General features: G+C 46.5%; 2 protein-coding genes across 2 annotated transcripts; one reads left to right on the top strand and one right to left on the bottom strand.

Annotated features, from left to right (window-relative positions):
* The first annotated feature begins 3,418 nt into the window (after positions 1-3,418).
* Positions 3,419-12,756, top strand: TATDN2 (TatD DNase domain containing 2). The gene is made up of 7 exons (XM_075832432.1): positions 3,419-3,650; positions 5,767-6,086; positions 7,145-7,579; positions 8,519-9,310; positions 10,078-10,205; positions 10,279-10,462; positions 12,523-12,756. Exons 2-7 carry the CDS (start codon positions 5,772-5,774, stop codon positions 12,661-12,663), a joined length of 1,995 nt encoding a protein of 664 aa, XP_075688547.1. The 5' UTR covers positions 3,419-3,650; positions 5,767-5,771; the 3' UTR covers positions 12,664-12,756.
* Positions 12,757-14,141: 1,385 nt separating this feature from the next.
* On the bottom strand, positions 14,142-18,848 carry GHRL (ghrelin and obestatin prepropeptide). The gene is made up of 4 exons (XM_075832431.1): positions 18,321-18,848; positions 15,960-16,070; positions 15,273-15,384; positions 14,142-14,241 (listed from the first exon to the last, which is right to left on the bottom strand). Exons 1-4 carry the CDS (start codon positions 18,432-18,434, stop codon positions 14,210-14,212), a joined length of 369 nt encoding a protein of 122 aa, XP_075688546.1. The 5' UTR covers positions 18,435-18,848; the 3' UTR covers positions 14,142-14,209.
* Between the last annotated feature and the right edge of the window lie 1,742 nt (positions 18,849-20,590).

The raw sequence follows: 20,590 nt of genomic DNA, 5'->3' as shown, positions 1-20,590 counted from the left end.
TTGCCTTTATATAATGTTTATAATTATTGGATTTATAAATTGTGTACAATAAAACTATTCGACATGTTAGACGTTTGTTATTAACGGCCAAGTCGTAAAGCCCAAATTATAGGAAACCAGCAAAAGGATTGTCTAGTCAATGGTCGCCGGCAAAGTGTTTCATTCAATAGAGCGATCGGTAAGGCTCCGGTCACACGGCACTTGCCGATTCTGTTCAGCATAAACCTCAAGGTATCCAGGCGCGTAACTAATGTTTACATAGGCTACCAAGTGCCAAATGTATGTTATAAGAGTCTCCTTGTGGCTGGTTTACATCTGGATACGTTTTTTTTTTTATACTGTACTGAAACGCGCAGCTGCCAATGCAGCATACCGCAGAAAAGTAAATGTCCACAATTCAATGCTGATGAAAAACATGGTAAGTATGTTCACACAGAGTTTTTCGCAGGCGCATGGATGTTTCCATTCACTGACAACAAGCAGAGATCTTGACAATGATAAGGAATTTAAACACCAAGTCTATTACAAAGTAGCAAAACTTTTAATTACAATGGATTAGCTTTATTTATATAAAACCAGAAAGTCATCTTCTGGGCCCAAGAACTGCGAGTTTCACCTCCTTGCAAGGACTAATTCCTCAGGATAGAACTAATGTAGCAGAATCTTTTTGGACTAGTGATATCCACATAAACATGGGCAGAAAGTACAATCTCCGCGCTGACGCACTCACATATGACCCCATAGTGAAGAGAAACATTTGCCCCCCCCACCCCCCCCTCCCCCAATGACGCTCCGATGCCGTTGCCGAAGATATTCCCGCCGACATGGAAAAGAAGAATTCACATTCTTCTTCTCCTTTTCTGTTCCGTGGTGGTGGCGGCGGAGCTGCGCGCACACACTCTCCTCTCTTCAGCTCTTGCTGTAACACTGTCCGTAGCTGATTGGACAGTGTCACAGCCATTTTACACGCCCCCTTGTCAATTACACGCCCCCTTGTCAATTACACGCCCCATTAACAGTTCAGGGGGTTATTTAAATATCGGGCGCCAAAAATAACGGAGGATGGTAGCAAAATGTTTTAAAGTGCCCCAGGGTATGTGCAGCTCTGCCCATTATGTGCTGCACATGTGTGGGCAGGTGAAAGGTTCTCTTTAATAAGATAATGCCAGAAGGACTACACTGCAGTACGAGGTATTGCAGTGCATTATATAAGGAATCGCATGTTCAAGTCTCCTAGTGGGACTAAGAAAAAAAATGATTAACAAAAACTCAAATTATTCAAAGTTAACAAAAACCTTTTCCCATTACATAAAATAATATAAACAATAAAAGAAAACAAGTCATTTTTTACCGCACGATGAATAACGGTAAAATCAGAACCCAAAAAAAAAACAATGGTCGAATAGATTCTTTTTTTTTTCATACATTGCACCCTTTTTAAAATGTTTTTTAGTAAGTTATATACGGTGGCGTAACTACCGCTGTAGCAGCCATAGCAGCTACTCCAGGGCCCGCAGGCTCCGCCAGCAGCCATTATTGCTGCTACAGCGGTAGCGACGCCACATAATAGGATCTGCGACCTTCGGACACAGATACTATTGAACGCTATAACAGAGCAGGGTGGTATCTCCCTGCTCTGCCATAGGCTACACATACGTCCCAAATGACCGGGCGGTGTTATGTCCCGCTGTCAAACCAAAATCTGAAGCAGGGAACCATCAGCTCCCTGCTTCAGAATTAGTTCAGAGCGGAGGAGCAGAGGGAGCTCCTCTGCTCGCCGAGGACTCCCCGTGTACAGCGCTACTTTAAGAGCTGTGCTTGGGGAAGACCTGATGTGACCGTCTATATATGGACAGTGACAGTGGCTACTCCTAGAGCGTAATCCCTGTTGCCAATGATCTGGCCGGGGATTCCGCTCCTAGAGGAAACCCCTGAGCTCACTGTCCATATATGGACATTGACATCAGGTGCTCCTCCTGGAACTAAATTCCCGGCCAGAGTTGGCAACGGGGATTCCAAATAAGGAGTAAATTTGGGGGAAATTTGTTTGGGCATTATTCTGCATGGGGGCATCTGTGTGGGCATGATACTGTCTGGGCTGAACTAAATGTGTATGGGCGGGGACTGGGTGGGATTAGAGGTGTGGCTTAAAAGAAAAAAATTGCCATGACGCACTGCCCGGTTGTCCCTCTTTGTGATACTTGAAAGTATAGCACTGTCTACAGGGGGGGCTGTATGGGGAGGCTGTATAGCACTGTCTACAGGGGGGGCTGTATGGGGAGGCTGTATAGCACTGTCTACAGGGGGGGCTGTATGGGGAGGCTGTATAGCACTGTCTACAGGGGGGGCTGTATGGGGAGGCTGTATAGCACTGTCTACAGGGGGGGCTGTATGGGGAGGCTGTATAGCACTGTCTACAGGGGGCGCTGTATGGGGAGGCTGTATAGCACTGTCTACAGGGGGCGCTATATGGGGAGGCTGTATAACACTGTCTACAGGGGGGGCTGTATGGGGAGGCTGTATAGCACTGTCTACAGGGGGCGCTGTATAGCACTGTCTACAGGGGGCGCTGTATGGGGAGGCTGTATAGCACTGTCTACAGGGGGGGCTGTATGGGGAGGCTGTATAGCACTGTCTACAGGGGGGGCTGTATGGGGAGGCTGTATAGCACTGTCTACAGGGGGCGCTGTATAGCACTGTCTACAGGGGGCGCTGTATGGGGAGGCTGTATAGCACTGTCTACAGGGGGCGCTGTATGGGGAGGCTGTATAGCACTGTCTACAGGGGGGGCTGTATGGGAAGGCTGTATAGCACTATCTACAGGGGGCGCTGTATAGCACTGTCTACAGGGGGCGCTGTATAGCACTGTCTACAGGGGGCGCTGTATAGCACTGTCTACAGGGGGGGGCTGTATGGGGAGGCTGTATAGCACTGTCTACAGGGGGGGCTGTATGGGGAGGCTGTATAGCACTGTCTACAGGGGGCGCTGTATAGCACTGTTTACAGGGGTCACTATCTACAAGGGTGGGTTGTGTGCGGCACCCATGGGACGGGGGCCCAGTCAAAAGTTTGCTATGGGGCCCGGTGTTTCCTAGTGACGCCCCTGCTTATATAGTACATTAAATGAACGGAAAAAGAAAAAAGTAATGGCTCCTGGGGGATGAAAAAAATTTAAATGCAAAACCGGAAACGGGAAGAGTTTGTATGGGACATGGTAGTGATGGTGTTGGCCATAGCAACCAATCAGGCGTTTACTTTGTTTGCAAACCGTGTTTGTAAAATAAAGCTGTTTGCTGATTGGTTGTTTCCCATAGATAGCAACTAATCCGATTCCAGAGGTGTAACAACGAAAGCAATGATCTGATTGGCCGCTCTGGCGCTGACAGTCTTGTCTATATAGATATTACTTTCATTCTCACAAGAAAAGTAAAACATGACTGACGCGTCCCAATAGCAGCGTGTACTTCTCAGCCAATCAAAGCTCAGCGCCATCGTCCACCAATAGCAGAGTGGAAAGAAGAAGCCGACAAGTAGTCTAGCCAATCAGCAAGCAGTAGAGTGAAAGTGCCGCGCTGCGGTTCAGCCAATCGGTTCCAGCCGTGTTGCGGGTCACCAGTCTACCGAAGGGGAGAGGGAAGAGTTCACGGAAAGTAAGTGCGGGGACTCGGGTGTATCATGCCGACTGTGGCTGTAAACACGTGAGGGGGCGCCGGACCATTAGCGGGTTGGACTCCTCCTCAGTCGTGATGTCTGCAGCCAGTACCCCGGATGTGCCCATTTCTCCAGTAATGAGGATTATATTTAGAGGGAAGTTTCATCTGCAGAATGTTTTGGTAATTGCATAAATAGCAACTCCCCAAAACACGCCTGTTAGCAGAGAGGCTTCTGGGAGTTCATATTCCCCATAGGTAACTATTGCGCCAATGGCGGTGACTGCGTTCTCTGCCGTGTTGTGAGGTTTATAGGAACGTTGCCCCTAAAGTCGTCATAATAGATTTATATGATGTAATTGCCTTCTATATAATGATTGGTGCACGGCATCTATCTCCCGAAACAATGGCGCTGACGATGACCTCATTATCGGCACATTAGCGTTCCGGAGAGGTAATGGCGGGGCCCCTCGCTGCCAGAGCACATGGGACATGGTTAAGTAGATATAATGGCTGCCGTTTATTAAAGCTTGTCGCCCATAGCAGGATTTCCTGACGTACGTCGCTGTAGGATCGCGCCCGCAGGAGCCCGTGTTAAAAAAAAAAAGTATACTACCTGGTATACGGTTTTTTTTTCGGGACACCTTTTGTATAGCAAAGAATTTCTAAAAAGGTTGGCCCGAGCGTTGCCGAAAGGACGCCCCTTAGTCATGCGCCGAGTGAATGCGGTCCAATGGAGACGTTTGGCGTATGTGCCGGGAGATTTCTGAATGAAGGGGGTAAAACACGGTGGGAATAGCGCCTTAATTTTGATAAATGAGGCCCCCGCTGTGCGCGTCCGATGGTTGGGAACTTCTAATAATCCAGGTTGTCGCTTTGTGTCCAGTCCAGAAACGCGACTTCAAGGCTCAGATAAAAGTCAATGAGACGCGGAAGTGAAAAAAAAAAAGTTGACTGAATGGGCCGGATTATCAAGGGTTCTGGATTATTGAGCGGCTGTAGAGGAGAATATGGCTGATGTATAACTCCCAACCGTCCTGGATTCAGCGGGACAGCACTCCTCAGGCACATCACTACTTTAAGCGCTGTACTCGGGGAAGCCCTTGATGTTACTGTCCATATATGGACAGTGACATCAGGTCCTCCCTCTTGGAGTGGAATCCCCGGCCTATGCTCTGGCTGGGGATTCTGCTCCTAGAGGGAGTCCCAATTGCACTATCTTCAAGGGGATTATGGCATTATCTACATGAACACAATCTACAAGCGGAACTGGCACTAGGGGCAGCTAATGGGGCATTATACTGTATGGTGGCAGATATGAGAGCATGATAATGTGTGGGCTGAACCGGGTGTATATGGGCGGAGATTGAGTGGGATTAGAGGCGTGGCTTAAAAGACAAAAAATGGTCCCTCTTTGTGATAGTTGGGTGGTAATGTCCACTATATCTCTGCCAGTGACCCCCGCATGTCAGAGCCCCCCTTTCCAGGAACATAAACTAAATTCCTCCTAAGTAACGCCGGCCACACACGTGCAATAGCTGTCGGCCAACCACCGCTTCTGCTGAGCCCACCGTAGACCCGGACGCTCTTCTCGGTACGAAGGATCGGGCCTATAGAAGTCCAGCATGCCAGATCCCTCTTTCCCTCGACATCTGCCGCCAGGTCAGTCCGGAGGCCCCCGTACACACTATGTCACCCAGTCCCATAGATATCAGTGGGTGCGTTAAACTTTTCTCTCTGGTCTCATTGCTGGGACTTGTAGTACCACATAAACATCATCTACGTGGCCGTTCTTTAGGGTTTTGGAAGTAAAGGGGTATTCCTGTCTAAAGCATTTTCACCGATCCACTAGACTGGCAGGGGTCCAACTGCTGGGTGCAATCGCCATCGATCGTCCGAATGAGGGACTCCGGTCCCCCTGGTTTCCCAGCCACGAGACGGCGTCTAGGAGGAGTTTGACTGGAGCGGTGGCCAGACATGTGCCGTGCATAGTCTATGCCGCGAGACCCCCACATTCGTCTGACCGTCGGGATGTCCAGATGGGATGGTACTAGTTGCAGGAAGTGATCTTTGTAGTATTTTCTGATAATTAACATGACGTGTTTTTTCTATGCAGGCATCATGGCTGACAGGAGTGCGAGTGGTTCACGGAAGCATAAATGGCTGAGTCCACCTGAGATGTCTCCTAATAAATATTTGAAAAGCAGCGAGTCTCGAAGAGTCAGTCACAGCCGAGACCGCGATGCTGGAAGTCCCAGCCCGTCACAGGAGCGGCGGGTGGCCCTGTACCCCCACAAGAGTACGCCCAGACGCAGGCTGGATATCGGCGCCGGTGTCCGCTCAACTGTGAGAGCCAGGAGCAGAGGGAGTGACGGACTGCAAACCCACCGCACGGACTCCCCCGCAGAGACCTCAGGAGCGACAGGAGAAAAAGAGGTATTTCCTAATAGACTGTGTTCACACACGGCGGAAACACTGCAGATTTTATTGGGGAAAACCAGGCATATTAAGGTGGGTGTCACACAGGGCAGATTCTGCAAAAATTGTCGCATAAGTCACATATCAGAAGGCAAAAAAAGTTGTTAAAAAAAGTTAATACTTAGCCAAAGAGAGTTGTCATAGCAACGCGTCCCAGTGCAGTGGTCACATGGACTGTAGCGTCATCCCAGGAGGCCGGGCCACGTGGAGAACCGAGGGACGCGTCTCTGACAACTCCCAGGGGGTAAGTGTTCACTTTTTCCAGCAGTGTTTCTGCTGCGTAGACTCTGCCCGAAAATCTGCATTTTTCCGGGTGGAATTCCTTGCGGGTTCCAGGACGGAGGCGCTAAGTATCCACCCTGTGTGAACGTAGCTGTAGTTTTTTGTTTTTTTATTTTTTCACCTGGTACCATATTAAGCATTTTTAGTCCATCCTACAGGTGCAGCAGCTTTTATTTTCCAGCCTGGAGAGATTATACTTTTTTTTTTGCACTTGTTTTTATAACACAGTTAACAAGATATTAGGGGATCACTATTTAAGCAATTCTCTTATATTCTGATAAGTATTTTCCTTCTTCCCCCAAATACCAATAAGGGGTTAGTAGCTTTCCATATATTCTCCTGCCAGCCCTCTTAGCCATTCAGCAGTTTTGAAAGGGATCACATGACGCACTTCCCCCGATTCCCACACAGCCCTGTTTCCAGGGATTTGGGTTCACTGTTTCTGATCCCATTATTTGCATTTCTGTGAACCGTTTAGTGGGTACGTTTGCAGCCATTAGTTCAGATTTGGTCATCGCACAAATGTCCCATTTCAAAAGCAACCGATCCTGGTGAGAAGGTCCCTTTAAGGATACGGCTACACGTTGGTTTCCCCACTTGGGCCAAGGTTAACCATACGACTTTGTTGCACCATGTAGCCCTATACTACGTATTTTCTTACATGCGAGATACAGACCATGACGGAACCACTCAGGGTGTTTCATAGGTTTTCATTATATATTTTTTATTTTTAGCATGATCGTCAGGAGGAGAGAAATAACGAGACCGACACGAGATCAAGCAACGAAGGGCAGAGGCCACGATCCTCGAACGACAAGGTGCCGTCTCTTTTATTCCAGAAGGCGTTCAGTGACATCCTGGGGACCCCCTGCAGACCCAGGCGATCGCTGGACAGTGAGAAAAGACGTTCTCGGGAAGGAAAGCGAGTGGAGAAGACGAGTCACTCTGACCCAGAAGAGTCGCCGCTTCCACGCTCAACCTCAAAACCCACCGTCTCCGAAAAAGAGGTCGCGGGACACCAGAAAAGAAGAAGCGAAGGTGTAAAGAGAACCTCCAGCCCAAGACGATCTGTCGCTAACGTGATTCCTAAACGAGAAGCCGACGTCCCGCAAGAAACCTCCCGGCTTGTGTTTCTAGATGAAGATTCTGATAGAGATGCGGATAACGCAGTAAGTCCTTCCGGCATCCAATAATCCGTAACGTCTGGTAATCCGGTACTTTTTCTCCAGCACAGAACTGCATGATCATTTGACTTGCAGAAGACCAAATAGGAGATTCTTCACCAGCAAGACTGATCGCTGAATATCTGGATTAGCATTTTCTTATGGACGGTCGTCCTCAGGGGTCTGACTACAGAGGTCGCAGTTGCCCTCAGGCCATGGAGCCCTTTCCAATGTCATGTGATTATTGGGGGGTCCTGGTATAGATGTTGAATCGGGGCATTGGAGCTACAAGCTGCGCTCCTTCTTCTCCACCCTTAAGCCCCATGCACACAGCTGTAACTTTGATCCACAATTACGGACCGTGATTGCGGATCAAAATACTGATCCGTTCATTTCCATGGCCCACAAACTCCTTCTATTTACGGGAAGGTGTCCGGGCTGTAGAAAGGCTGCGCAAAAAATAGGGCATGTCCTATTTTTTATTTTACGGACCGTGCTCCTATACTTTATAATGGGAGCACGACCCGTAAATGCGGGTGACTATCCGCGGCCGGCCGTAGCCGTAATCACGGAGCGGGATTACAGCTACAGCCATGTGCAGGGGGCCTTACAGGGACATTTTCCTGTGAAAATCCATTAATCCAGAATATCTGATAGTCTGGCACCCATCAGTTTTTATTACTTTTAAAGAAATTTGACTATAATGATAAAATATACACTCCTGCTTTTGAGCTTTGCTCGCATATTCTTATACCCTTAAAGGGTTCTGCTCATCTGAGACCTATATAGTATATCCTATGGCTATGCCATAAATGTCTGAGATGGGAGAATAAACCTTTAATTTTCATGGGACGTCCCATAGATTTAGTGGGGGGGGGTTACATTTTCATTATACGTAGTTAACGCACAATAACGATTGTATCCGTATCTTCCTAATTTATGCAGACGGATCTGGCAGATAAGGACCCTTCTATCGGCAGCGACTTTTCTGACTTAGAAGACGTGGGACCACTGGCCCGATTTTCCCAGGACGATGAGGTTTCCCCTTGCTGTTCTATGCAAGAAGAGACAAAACCTTCCACTTACCAATATGAAAGTCCCTGGAGACGTTACACGGAGCAGAGCAGTCCCATGTACAGGCCGCCGGCAGAACGCAACACCTGGCGCCAGGTAGAACTGGACAGCACCTACGTATCCGAACAATCCGTGCTGGACAGCAGTTACCTCAGTGTCCCCAGCGACACCGACAGTCCCATAGGAAAAAGCTGCGAGAGTCCGGCTTCTCCCCGTTCCCCGTGGATATTTAATCACTCCACCAAATCCATTAGAAGGAGTTTAGAGATTCTTCCATCTACGAGCACGGACGCCACGTTCCTGGATGGCGGCTTCATAGACACGCACTGCCACCTCGACATGCTCTTCTCAAGGTTAGCGCACAGGAGTTCTTTCGGGAATTTTAGGAAGCAGTACACCTCTACCTTCCCCCGGGAGTTTCGCGGCTGCATTACAGATTACTGTGACCCTCGCACTCTGCACAAGTTACCGTGGCAGCAGGTCCTGAACGAGGACTTGGTCTGGGGGGCGTTCGGCTGTCACCCCCACTTCGCTCAGTATTACGATAACCGACTGCATGAAGACATGATGATGGCTCTACGGCACCCCAAAGCTATTGCCTTTGGAGAGATGGGACTGGATTATTCACATAAATGTTCCACTGACGTTCCAGATCAGATCGCGGTGAGAAATAATACAAATCCCTCTATAGAAAGTATCGCGATTGTGCCGTGACCCATACCGCCAATTATTTTTAAGAGAATATCCAAAAATGCGCGGATACGAGACTTGGGTGACCTCTAATACGGCCACCATTGGTCCAATTGGACGATTAAAGGGCATTCTGTTTTAAAAAAAAAAGTTATTCTTGGTTTAAAGACCAGAAATACAATTTTCCAATATAATTTTTGTATCAGTTCCTCCGTTTTCGAGATCTCTGCTTGCTGTCATTCAGTTGGATATTTACATCCAGGGAATAGAAATCTGTCTTGCTCATGTGATGGACGCACAGGTGCATGGCTCGTTACAGGACACCTCTCTGATCCAACTGCTGCAACAAGCCGTGCCCCTGTGTGTCCGTCACATGACCAGCGTAGATTGTTATCCACTGGAAGTAAACCATGAAAGTTCCTAATAAATGACAGCAAGCAGAGATCTTGAAAAAAAAAAAAGTAAGGCATTAATACAGAGAGGATATTGGAAAATTTGTATAACTTTATACAATGAATAACCTTTTATTTGCTGAAATCTGAATATTCCTTTTACAATTCAGAAGAGAACAACTCCATGATGTTTCCCTGGGGATTTTGACATTTCGGGGAGTTTATTGTAGACTTGACAATACGGTTGCTATGGGTTACAGCGCGTCTGCAGAGATATAGTATGGAATTTTTGGTACATTTTCTTTATCAGGTTTACCACTGACATTACTCTAATTTCCACATGGGAAGGTTTTTGAGAAGCAGCTGAAGTTGGTGGTGCCTCTGGGGAAGCCGCTGGTCATTCATTGTCGGGGTGCAGACGAGGACTTGTTCAAAATCATGAAAAAATGGCTTCCCCGGGACTACAAGATCCACCGGTGAGTTGTGTCCTATCTAATGGTGGAGATTCTTTGATGTAGACCCCCGGTAACGTCTCCCCCTCTGCTTCAGACACTGCTTCACTGGCAAGTACGAAGACATCGAGCCGTTTCTGAATGAGTTTCCAAACATGGCGGTGGGTTTCACTGCCGTCTTGACTTATCCTTCCGCTGTGGACGCGCGCGACGCGGTGACAAAAATCCCCCTGGACCGGCTGATTGTAGAGACGGATGCCCCGTTTTTCCTTCCTAAACAGGTAAGTGAGAGAACGGCCGGGGGCTGCGTTACACTACAGGCTTCTGTGACTGCTGCTGGGGGACGTTGGTTTTTTTGCCGCTGTCATACAGGATCCAGTACTGGTGTCCATGCGGCTGTAGTCCACTTAAAGGGGTTTTCCAGGCTTGCATAATTGGCTGCACTTCACCCTAAAACAAGAAACGTCGCCATATACTAAGATCCCCCCCCCCCGCCGCTACTGTTTACTCCTGCACCGCTCTTGTTGTATACCCCTGTGCAGTGATGTCACTACGGATGCCACATGATTGGCCGCCATGCTCATGTGACATATTGCCCCTATAGACAACACGTCACTACATCACATTAGTGAGCAGTAGAAGGGGCGCGGGACGGGCATATGGCAATATATTGGCTATTTTAGGGTTTTAGGCTTTGAAACTTGAAGACCGTCTTGTACTTTTCTTTATCTACTTATCTTAACTGATTTTGGTATCTGACCCTCTAGTCACATCCAGAGCTGCATGTAGAATTCTACTTGTTAAAGGGGACACTCCCCAATAGCTCAAATGAGATCCTATAATGGATGCTATATTGCATTCTGGGATGCGTCACATTTTTTTTGTTTCTTTTACAACACTACATCTACTACTACGCAAATTATCAGAGAGTGTTCAGACCAGACACTGAAACAGCATGTTACATCTGTGATATGGGAGGTAATAAAGAAAACGATTTTCTAAAAGTCTTTTGATTTAAAATATTCTAACGTTTTGTGTATACAGCTCCTATGCAGACTTATAGGTCTCCATGGTAACAGACTACAAACAGTGTAGTCTGATCCTCAATCGTATTACCTTCCATCTCCACTATGTCTTGATAAGATGCCAAATGTAAGTTAAGAAGAAGTAGGGAAACAGATGGAGGGCAATAATTGTATGCGCAGCTTTGTACGTGACTGGAGTATAATATATTTTCTTCATTCTGCACTGAATGGCCACTTTATTAGAGACCCCCCATTTAGTAGAGGTTTGGACCTCCTTTGGCTTTAAGAACCGCAGCAATTCGCGGTGCCAGACCTTCCACTAGGTGATGAAATTGTTCTGCCGGAATATCGGCCACGCGGACGGGATTGTTTCTCGCAGGAAAGTTCCTTCTGCCATAGTGTGAACGGCCGCCATGAAGGGATGAACCTGGTCGGCCACAATACTTAGGTAATCCCTACTGTTCAGACCTCCATCCACAGGTATCAGAGGAGCCGGGGGGCCAAGAAAACATCCCCTGCATCATTACTGCTCCTCCACCAGCCGGATCTGTTCACACCTGACTGGACGGGTTTATCATCTCATGCGGCCTGCGCCAAATTCTGACCCTTCCATCACCTGGTGCCGCAGAAATCTGGATTCATCTGACCAGGCGATGGTTTTTCCACTGCTTAGTGACACAATATTTGCGCTCTTTTGCCCACTGGAGTCTCATCTTTCTGTTTCCCTCAGACGGCAATGACCCTGGACGTCTGCGGTGACAGTCCGTCAGTGCTGAGGAATGACGGGTTGTACGTTCAGACACGTTAGTTCCGGCACCGGCTTTGTATTCGGCTGCGGTCGTGCCCCACCTCTTCCTCCTTTGATCCCTTTTTGTTGTTGACGTCCGCAGGATCCTCTTTCGCTGGATGTTTTTCCTCGATCACGCCGTTCTCCGTATACTCTCGACCCGCTGCATGAGAAATCCTGACAAGGTTGGCAATTTTTTAAACACTGACCCCGGCTTTTCTAGCACCGATGACCCGGCCTCATTCCAAGTCACTCGGATCGCTGGATTTTCCTATTCTAATTTGGATTCGGACCGACACCGATCCACGAAAAACGTACTCAATGATTTTATTCTGCGCTCCGGGGTCACCAGTCTAATTTCTGTACATGGAAGCTCCGCTCATTAAAGGGCCGGCGTCTCTAATAAAGTGGCCATTCATTCCACGTGGGATGTTTGTAGCTGGATGGACGTTGCTGGGTCTGTCCTCTCTCCGTGGTTCGCGCAGGTCAGCGACGCGGCTGCTGATAACGGTTTATTGTTTCTCTTCAGGTGCCTAAACGGATGTGTAAATTTTCTCACCCCGGTCTGGCCTTGCACACGGTCCACGAAATCGCCAGGCTCCGAAATTTACCAGTGAAAACCGTCATGTCAAAATTACGGGAGAACACGTACAGGATCTACAGCGTATGAGAGCGTCCGGGCTGCCGTCTTAATTGTCATCGTTTTCTCTGGAATTCAGTGTCTTGTTTCTTTTCTCTTCTTTTAAGTGAATGTCTTGTCTATTAAACAGATCGGATATTTTAATATTCTAGTTTTTGAGAATTTTTTTATTCTATTATGAGCAATAACCAGAGATTAGTGATCGCCTCTGTTCAGATGGAATCCTTGTTATGAAGAGAAACATTGTAATGTAATTATATACAAATTATTGCAAATCTGGAGGTTTAGCCGTGTTCGTAAAAGAGGCGGGGCTTTGACAACTTTTTCCTTTTATGTTCACATTTTTGTGTATTCCCCATTGAAGCCTGAGGGGAACTATAAATACCAAAGGGAAAATGCAGCATGTCCTAGAAATGACAGTAGAATCCACTAATCTGGCATCTGTCGTAGCATCTGAATTATTGGACGGTCACAGAAAAACTGTTATTTATTTGCTCTCTATGATTAGGAATTATTGGTTTCCTCTGATCTGTCTCTGTCGTCTGATCTTTATTCGACATTCTATAGCAGTGCTGGGGAAAAAGAGGCAGATTATGAGATTTTCAGGATTATTGGGTGTCGGATTAAAGGAATTTCACTGTACTTGGCTGCATCGTGCGGCAAGGATTTATATTTTCAGTCCACAGAGGAACCAATGAACATTAAATTGCAAAATGACATCACAGGTAAACGCTTGGGGTCATATATTTTATATGTAGTTACCGTTTTTTTTTTTAAACATACATTTTTTTCTTGAAAGAAGATCTAAGTAGCGCACACATTTTTGCTTACAAAACTGAATTCGGGCCATTCCCCCTCCCCCCACACACACACAGCAAAAGTAGTTACCGTTTTTGAAAGAGAATTATCTCTAAACAATTGATTTATTGTTAATTAATTTATTTTTTTCTCTTCTAGAAGCCTTCCGTTCTCCTTTCTCTTCCTGCAGGCTACCTGTAAATTTTCACAAGCCTCCTCATAACGTAAATAAATAGGGAGGGGGGAGATGCAGCTGCAGATTCTGAGACTGCGTGATGTGAGAGGGGAGGAGCAGCAGCAGGAGGGAGACATCTGATTGGCTCAGGTCACACAGCACAGCTCTGACATCACATCAGGAAGACCCCGCCCACTGCATTTACAGAAACTGCAAAGATCCAGCGTTCTGATTGCACGGCTTCTAATCCACATCTCCGGGTAAATTCACACACCGCAGATTTGTTGCAGAAATTTCTGCATTTAGATGTGAGACAGTTGCAGAAATCCCTGCACCCGCTGCAGAAACTTCCCCATACAGATGAATGCAACTAATTTTGAGTCACGGAAATGTCTGCAACAAAATCTGCTGCGTGTGAATGCGCCCTAAATCTTTTTTTTTTTTTTTTTTTTTTAATTGAGTTTTCTGATTGGTTGGGATGTGATGGACGGATCAGAATAATAACCCCACGAGATTGATTTCTTGTAAACATCTACTTTATTTCACAGACAGGTTGACGCAGCGACTGCCAGGACAGGGAGGAGGTCGGCATCTTGCGCAGGATCAGGACGGCTGGGCTGTATCCTCCTGTGTATCTGGTGAGAGAGGAGACCGTGTTATTACACGTATATAATGTATGATGTGATGATATAGGTGACATTATACTATTAGATTATATATTATACTGTTGTATCTCATTGTACCAGAGTTTTCATAGTCACTCAGATCAGCCACATGCCAATTACTTTTTTTCCATTCGCATAACATTTCTATATTTTTAGTTTTTGACTATTGGAATGATCATCTAATAATCGCTAGGATATGTGATCAGCACTGGGACCCCGGAGAACAAACTCCCTAGGTCCCTTCACTCCTTCACAGCATCGCTCCCGGCCACCCACTGTGTGGGGAATTGCAGCGCAGCCCTGATCAGGTGAATGGCCGGGAGCGTCGCTGTGCAGGGAAACCTCAACTTAGTAATACGGATGGTGCTGTCCAAACTCTGCCTGTGGCCCTGCGCCAACTACATGTGGCAGTGCCAGGGGCGTAATACGGTATTATACAGAGTCATGTCAGGAACAGATCTAGCGGAACTTAATCGGTAAAGAAAGCCGTTTTAACCCATTGAAGTTTTCAGCTGTTGTCGTTGCCTTACTATAGACTCCTTTGTCGCGGTGTTTTAAGGAATTGTCCAGTTTAGATCTCCCCTATTTTGCTGGAGATCAGCAGAGGAACCCAGCGCTGACTGAATGTTCACTTTCCGTGCAGCAGCATAACATGGCGATCCATCGAAATCAATGGGCAGGGTATTCAGCGGGCACCCGGGGTCTTTGCAGCAGCTTTCCACTTTGGCTTATAGAGGGACGTCCCCCTCCCATAACCCCAAAATGCTATAGTAGGGCATATTACAGGTGCTTGTCTGAATCCGAAGGGTAAAGTAAAACAAACCGCACATATGTCATGGCCGAGTACAAGTATGGGGGGGGGGGGGGGGTGCATCGCTCTAGATGTCTATTATCCTAGGACTTATGTGACATTGAACCCTCCGCCCCCCCCCCCCTCCATTTTACAACATCACGTGACCCTAAGCTGTTCCCGCAGATCCCACACACAGGACTGTTTGTACCTTGAGCTGAATGGAGGGAGAACAGTCCGAGCAGGAGGTTTTCTATGGCCACTTTCTGCTTCCAGAACCGTTCCCGAGTCATTTTCAGATTAATGTCCAGAGGAATTGTGACCTGGAATTGAGAACGTTATAATTGATAGATACACAGCACCAGCAGGGGGAGCACTCCTAGGGCTCGTCCACACGTAACGGAATTGCTGCAGCAATTCCGTTAAAATTCGCAGACAATCCGCTGTGGAAAAAACGCATTTCCTGCGTTTTTTACTGCAGAAAATGGTGCGTGTTTTGCAGCGTTTTTCTCAGTGTCGGGGGATGGTGACGTCTCCTCTGAAAAACGCAGCAATTTATTCCACTCTCCGCAGCAGGAATTGACATGTACGAAAAATACACAGCGGAGGTCAACCTCTGCACGGCTTTTGCGTCCGCAATTCTGTTACGTGTGGACGAGCCCTTAGGCTTTTTTAACACTTTAGGGACAGCCCCGCTCCATATGTTCTACGAGGTCACATGGAAGTCATAGAGACCAGAGATGAGATGAAAAGAACGTCTTTCTCTGGAGGGGCTTCGCACTACCGTGTATCACACAGACCCTAATAACATGTAATACTGCGCCTCCAGCTTTGGCTGCTGATTGTGGGGCGTCCAAGTGGCTGGACCCCATTTTTCAACACTACACAACATACAGACCCCAATCTCTTCCTGGTCTCCTGCTGATCGCTCATCCCCAAGATTCCCCCAGGAGTCTCCGGCGTCCCTGCGGCTCATTTTGTACGGCAGCTTTTTTGGTATCTTTTTGCCCTGGAGAAACGATAGAACTGGTTAAGATTTGGTCTTTTTTTAAATGAATGAATATTTCGATACAGAATACTGGGGTACAGGAGGGTAACATTTGATACATTAGATCATTTTAATATAACCGGCTACCTACCATTGGATTTTGGCTGGATTTAGAGTTTAGGCTTCATGCACGTTGCGTAATTTGATGCAGAAAATCCACAGGTAAAATATGCACTTAATGCTGTTGTGTTTTTTTATGGTTTGTTTTTTATGTTCACATGACGTTGAATAATTTTGCAGACCCTTTTCTTTGCTTATGCTGATCTAGAGTTATAACATGTCTTTTACTTCAGTCGCATTCAGAGCTGTATTCATAATTCTGCTATTTGACACTTAAAATAGGTTGGGATTTTGCTGTGAGCTTTTATAAGGGTGAATTCACAGGCTGTTGACTTGTTCGATTCATCTGAATGGTGTTGGTTTGGTGGCAGGTACATGGGTATATGGAGATGAATAGGACAGTCTCCTACATTTCTGCAGCAAGATCGGCCGAGTGTAAATCCACCCTTCAGGTTTGCTCACACAGGTTATTTTCAGCCGTTTTTCAGGCCGTAAACGTCCCGAAAAACGTCTGAAAGATATGAAGCGGAACGCCGCCAAACGTCTGCCCATTGATTTGGATCTGTCACGCCAGCTTTGGGGTTTTCCGGATCGGAGGACCTGCTCGGCACCCCAGACCTTCCTAAGACCCTTACTCAGACGTATGCCCTGTTGCTGTCCTCTGTAAAACGCCCCTTTGATAGGGCGTACCTGGGGTGGAAGAGAGATATCCCTGATCGGTTGGAGGAGGAGTGGAGGGAGGTGGAGCTTTCCTTCTTCGATTCCGTAGTTAGTGCTCGAGACTTTCTATACAATCGTGGTTTCTACACAGAATTGACTATACTCCGGTGAGACTTCAGAGAATTGGGGCCTCCGGGTCGGACAGCTGTTTTAGGTGTCAGTCGGATATTGGCACGTACCTGCACTGGGTCTGGTCCTGCCCTAGGATTTAACTATTCTGGTCAAGGGTTGTAGAGTTTCTGCATGACAACTTTGACTTTCCCCGGGTTCTCTCCCCTCAGGTGTGCCTCTTGGGCATTATGAATGAGTTAGTACAAGGCTATTATGACAAAATCTTTTTCCGATTTGTTTTGTTCTGTGCACGGAAGGTTATAATTATGGAATGGAAGGCCACGGTGTGTCCTAGTATAGAACATTGGTTACAACTGGTAAATAAGTATATACCATTATATCAGAAGTTATACATTAGCAGAGGGTGTCCTGACAAATTCGGGAAGATATGGGCTAGATGGATGGAGATTTCGGACACTGCTGTCTGATAGGCCGGTGTGAGTGACGTGTGACTGGTTGTCTGTTTTGTATGTCTTGGCAATAATGACGGTCAAATGTAGATCCTGCTTTCTTCACAATACACTTATATGCTCCCGTGATCCGTTCAGTTTTCAGGCTGGCTTTTGCACTGTAACTGTATTTTTATCTATGATGATTGTTATTGGCAACTAGTGTGGTGGGTCAGTATGCTCTGTATGTTTTTGCGCGCAATCGTTGCGCTTCTGTACATTTTGTATTTTGAGAAAAAAATAATAAAGAAAACCTTTTTTAAAAAAAAAACCGTCTGCCCATTGATTTCAATGGGAAATTATGGCGTTCTGTTCCCACAGGGTGTTATTTTACGCCTCATTTTCAAATAACGGCGCATAAAAGGACACCCTGTAAAAAGTGCATGTCGCTTCTTGAGCCGTTTTTCATGGACTATAGAAAAACAGCTCCAAAAACGGCCCTAAAAAATTTTCCCTTGAAAACAGCTCCATATTTACAGCTGGTTTTTCTTGTGTGTGAACATAGCCTAATACAATGCACTGCAGAGAATTCAGCGTCCATACACTGAACCAGCAGGGGGCAGCAAAGAGATGTGAGGGCCTGAAACCCAACAAGAAATTAGCAGAATTGTGAGTGCAGCTCCGGATGTGACTGGATTATAAAACAGGATGTAACTCGGATAAAATACTGCCATTTGCACTAAACCAGTGCTGACTACAACAGCCATATCCCTTACATGGTAACAGAGAGCGCTTGTAAGCACTGAGGCAGTAGTCTCCAACATCCCGAGGCTGTTAGAGCATGCTGGGAATTGTAGTTTTGGCCGGAGTCGCCGGTTGGGGACCATTGCACTTGGACATCATTCACCAATACTGACGCATGGCCACTTACCGCATTTTTGTGCATATCTGCTGGGCTCAAGAAGCTGGATCCTGCCTCCACCTCCTCCGTCCACAGAAGGCAAAACAGGACGACGCCACAAAGAACAACTTTACCCAACATCATCTCTAGTTCGAATTCCCTCGCTGGAGGTCTGCAAAATGGATATTACCCGGAGGTCTGACTTACACGGAGTCTCACAGCAAAGTCTAAACACTGTCAAGTCCGCTGCTTATTTATAGGAGAGGCAACGCCACTGGAATTTGGAGCGTCTCCCAAGGAACCAAATGTGATGGAAATCTGTGAGCAGGCGAGATACGGGGACGTCGGGCGCAGCAGCGTCAACGGTGGAATGTGAAGAGACGCCTTTGTCCTGGTCTGACGGATGGAAGCGACGGCGGCCGGTGTAGTTGACCCCGGGGGCCTATTCCAGGTAGTCCTCCATTGTTCATTATTTGTTCTCTTCCTCTATTGAGCTGATACTGATAGGACGAGAAAGGTGCAGGAAGAATTTCCTTTTAGGCTGATGTCTTGATTGTAGGCGTTCTTTCCCTCTTTGCTGTAATGGATCGCTCTTGTATTACTGCGCTCAGTGTCAGGGGTGATGTGTTTGCACAGTTCACAAGCCTGGAGAGCAAATATGTCATGTTCACTTACGAGGTAGCACAGCTGTCGCCTCCAGGCCTGGACCGCGATGTGTGAGGATGCAGCAGATTCCCGTGAGCTGATGCGACAAGTTTATCATACCGCGTGCGCCACTGTGATAAACATGGCCCATCTTCTCAATGCCTGGTCTAGGTTTATGCAGTCTAAATTAGTAAATCTGCCCCTATGTTTTTATTATCTTGTACTAATGTTGAGTTGTATGTTCTACTCTAATCACAGCGAGAGCTGCATGCACAGAACTGTTGGTTTTCTTGTTAGATCTCAGGTTGCATGGCCTCACACCTCCCTGTAGGCTTTTGAACACATTAAGGGGTGTGATCAGTCTGACAGATAAGTGGCACCCAGCTCTGGATGCGACTAGAGTAGAGGTCATGTTGTCACTCAATCAGTACAAGATAATTTCCATTTTATTTTTTTATATAGAATTAATCTGCAGTTGAGTCCATATGTATGCTACTTATCCTGTACTGATCCTGAGTTACATCCTGTATTATACTCCAGTGCTGCACTCACTATTCTGCTGGTGGAGTCACTATGTACATATATTACATTACTTATCCTGTACTGATCCTGAGTTACATCCTGTATTATACTCCAGAGCTGCACTCACTATTCTGCTGGTGGAGTCACTATGTACATATATTACATTACTTATCCTGTACTGATCCTGAGTTACATCCTGTATTATACTCCAGTGCTGCACTCACTATTCTGCTGGTGGAGTCACTGTGTACATACATTACATTACTTATCCTGTACTGATCCTGAGTTACATCCTGTATTATACTCCAGAGCTGCACTCACTATTCTGCTGGTGGAGTCACTGTGTACATACATTACATTACTTATCCTGTACTGATCCTGAGTTACATCCTGTATTATACTCCAGAGCGGCACTCACTATTCTGCTGGTATTTTCTAGTATCCCCTGCTTGTTCAGGGTACCCAGAGCTGCTTCTGCTGAATTATATTTTGAGAAGTGTCCTCTTTACACCAGGCACTATACAGCCATAGGATGTAGGAAAAATGAAGTATTTTGATATCTTCTCATGTTTACACTAGTCTGTGATATGGACTTAAATGAGCCTATGTAGGATAGAGAAGTATTCTGTTGTGTTGCAGGTGGGGCTTCTCGTGACTACTTCAGTACATGCGAGAGTAGTCACCCAGATAGGAAGTCATGTTGTGGCCAGGCAACGTGTGAGTGTGTATATAATATATGTTCAGTTTCATCACAGGACGTAGCCGTTTCATTTAAAGGATTTTCTTTGGACACACACACACACACACACACACGCGTGGGGCGTAGCCGTTTCATTTAAAGGATTTTCTTTGGACATATAACGCATATATATATATATATATATGCGTTATATGTCCAAAGAAAATCCTTTAAATGAAACGGCTACGCCCCGTGTGTGTGTGTGTGTGTGTGTGTGTGTGTGTGTGTGTGTGTATATATATGTGTGTGTGTGTGTGTATATAAAGAAAATCCTTTAAATGAAACGGCTACGTCCTGTGATGAGACGCCGTATATCTGGAAGAAGAAGCACAATGTATTAATTGAATATTTTATTCCAAGAATTAAAACACAAAAGTTTACAAATAAAGAGCAA

The sequence above is a fragment of the Rhinoderma darwinii genome, chromosome 7, assembly GCF_050947455.1.
Source record: "Rhinoderma darwinii isolate aRhiDar2 chromosome 7, aRhiDar2.hap1, whole genome shotgun sequence".
In the NCBI taxonomy this organism is placed as follows: domain Eukaryota; kingdom Metazoa; phylum Chordata; class Amphibia; order Anura; family Rhinodermatidae; genus Rhinoderma; species Rhinoderma darwinii.
Note: the sequence above shows the minus strand (reverse complement) of the source record. Positions and strands in the feature narration are given on the sequence as shown.

Bases quoted from the DNA above. Each gene is read 5' to 3' on its own strand.
- TATDN2 (XM_075832432.1), top strand. From the start codon at position 5,772: ATGGCTGACAGGAGTGCGAGTGGTTCACGGAAGCATAAATGGCTGAGT. The intron at 9,311-10,077 runs GTGAGAAATAAT...CCACATGGGAAG, and splicing joins ACGTTCCAGATCAGATCGCG to GTTTTTGAGAAGCAGCTGAA. The intron at 10,206-10,278 runs GTGAGTTGTGTC...CCTCTGCTTCAG, and splicing joins CGGGACTACAAGATCCACCG to ACACTGCTTCACTGGCAAGT.
- GHRL (XM_075832431.1), bottom strand. From the start codon at position 18,434: ATGATGTTGGGTAAAGTTGTTCTTTGTGGCGTCGTCCTGTTTTGCCTT. The intron at 16,071-18,320 runs GTAAGTGGCCAT...TCGTTTCTCCAG, and splicing joins CAGATATGCACAAAAATGCG to GGCAAAAAGATACCAAAAAA. The intron at 14,242-15,272 runs GTACAAACAGTC...CTCTCTCACCAG, and splicing joins CTCCCTCCATTCAGCTCAAG to ATACACAGGAGGATACAGCC.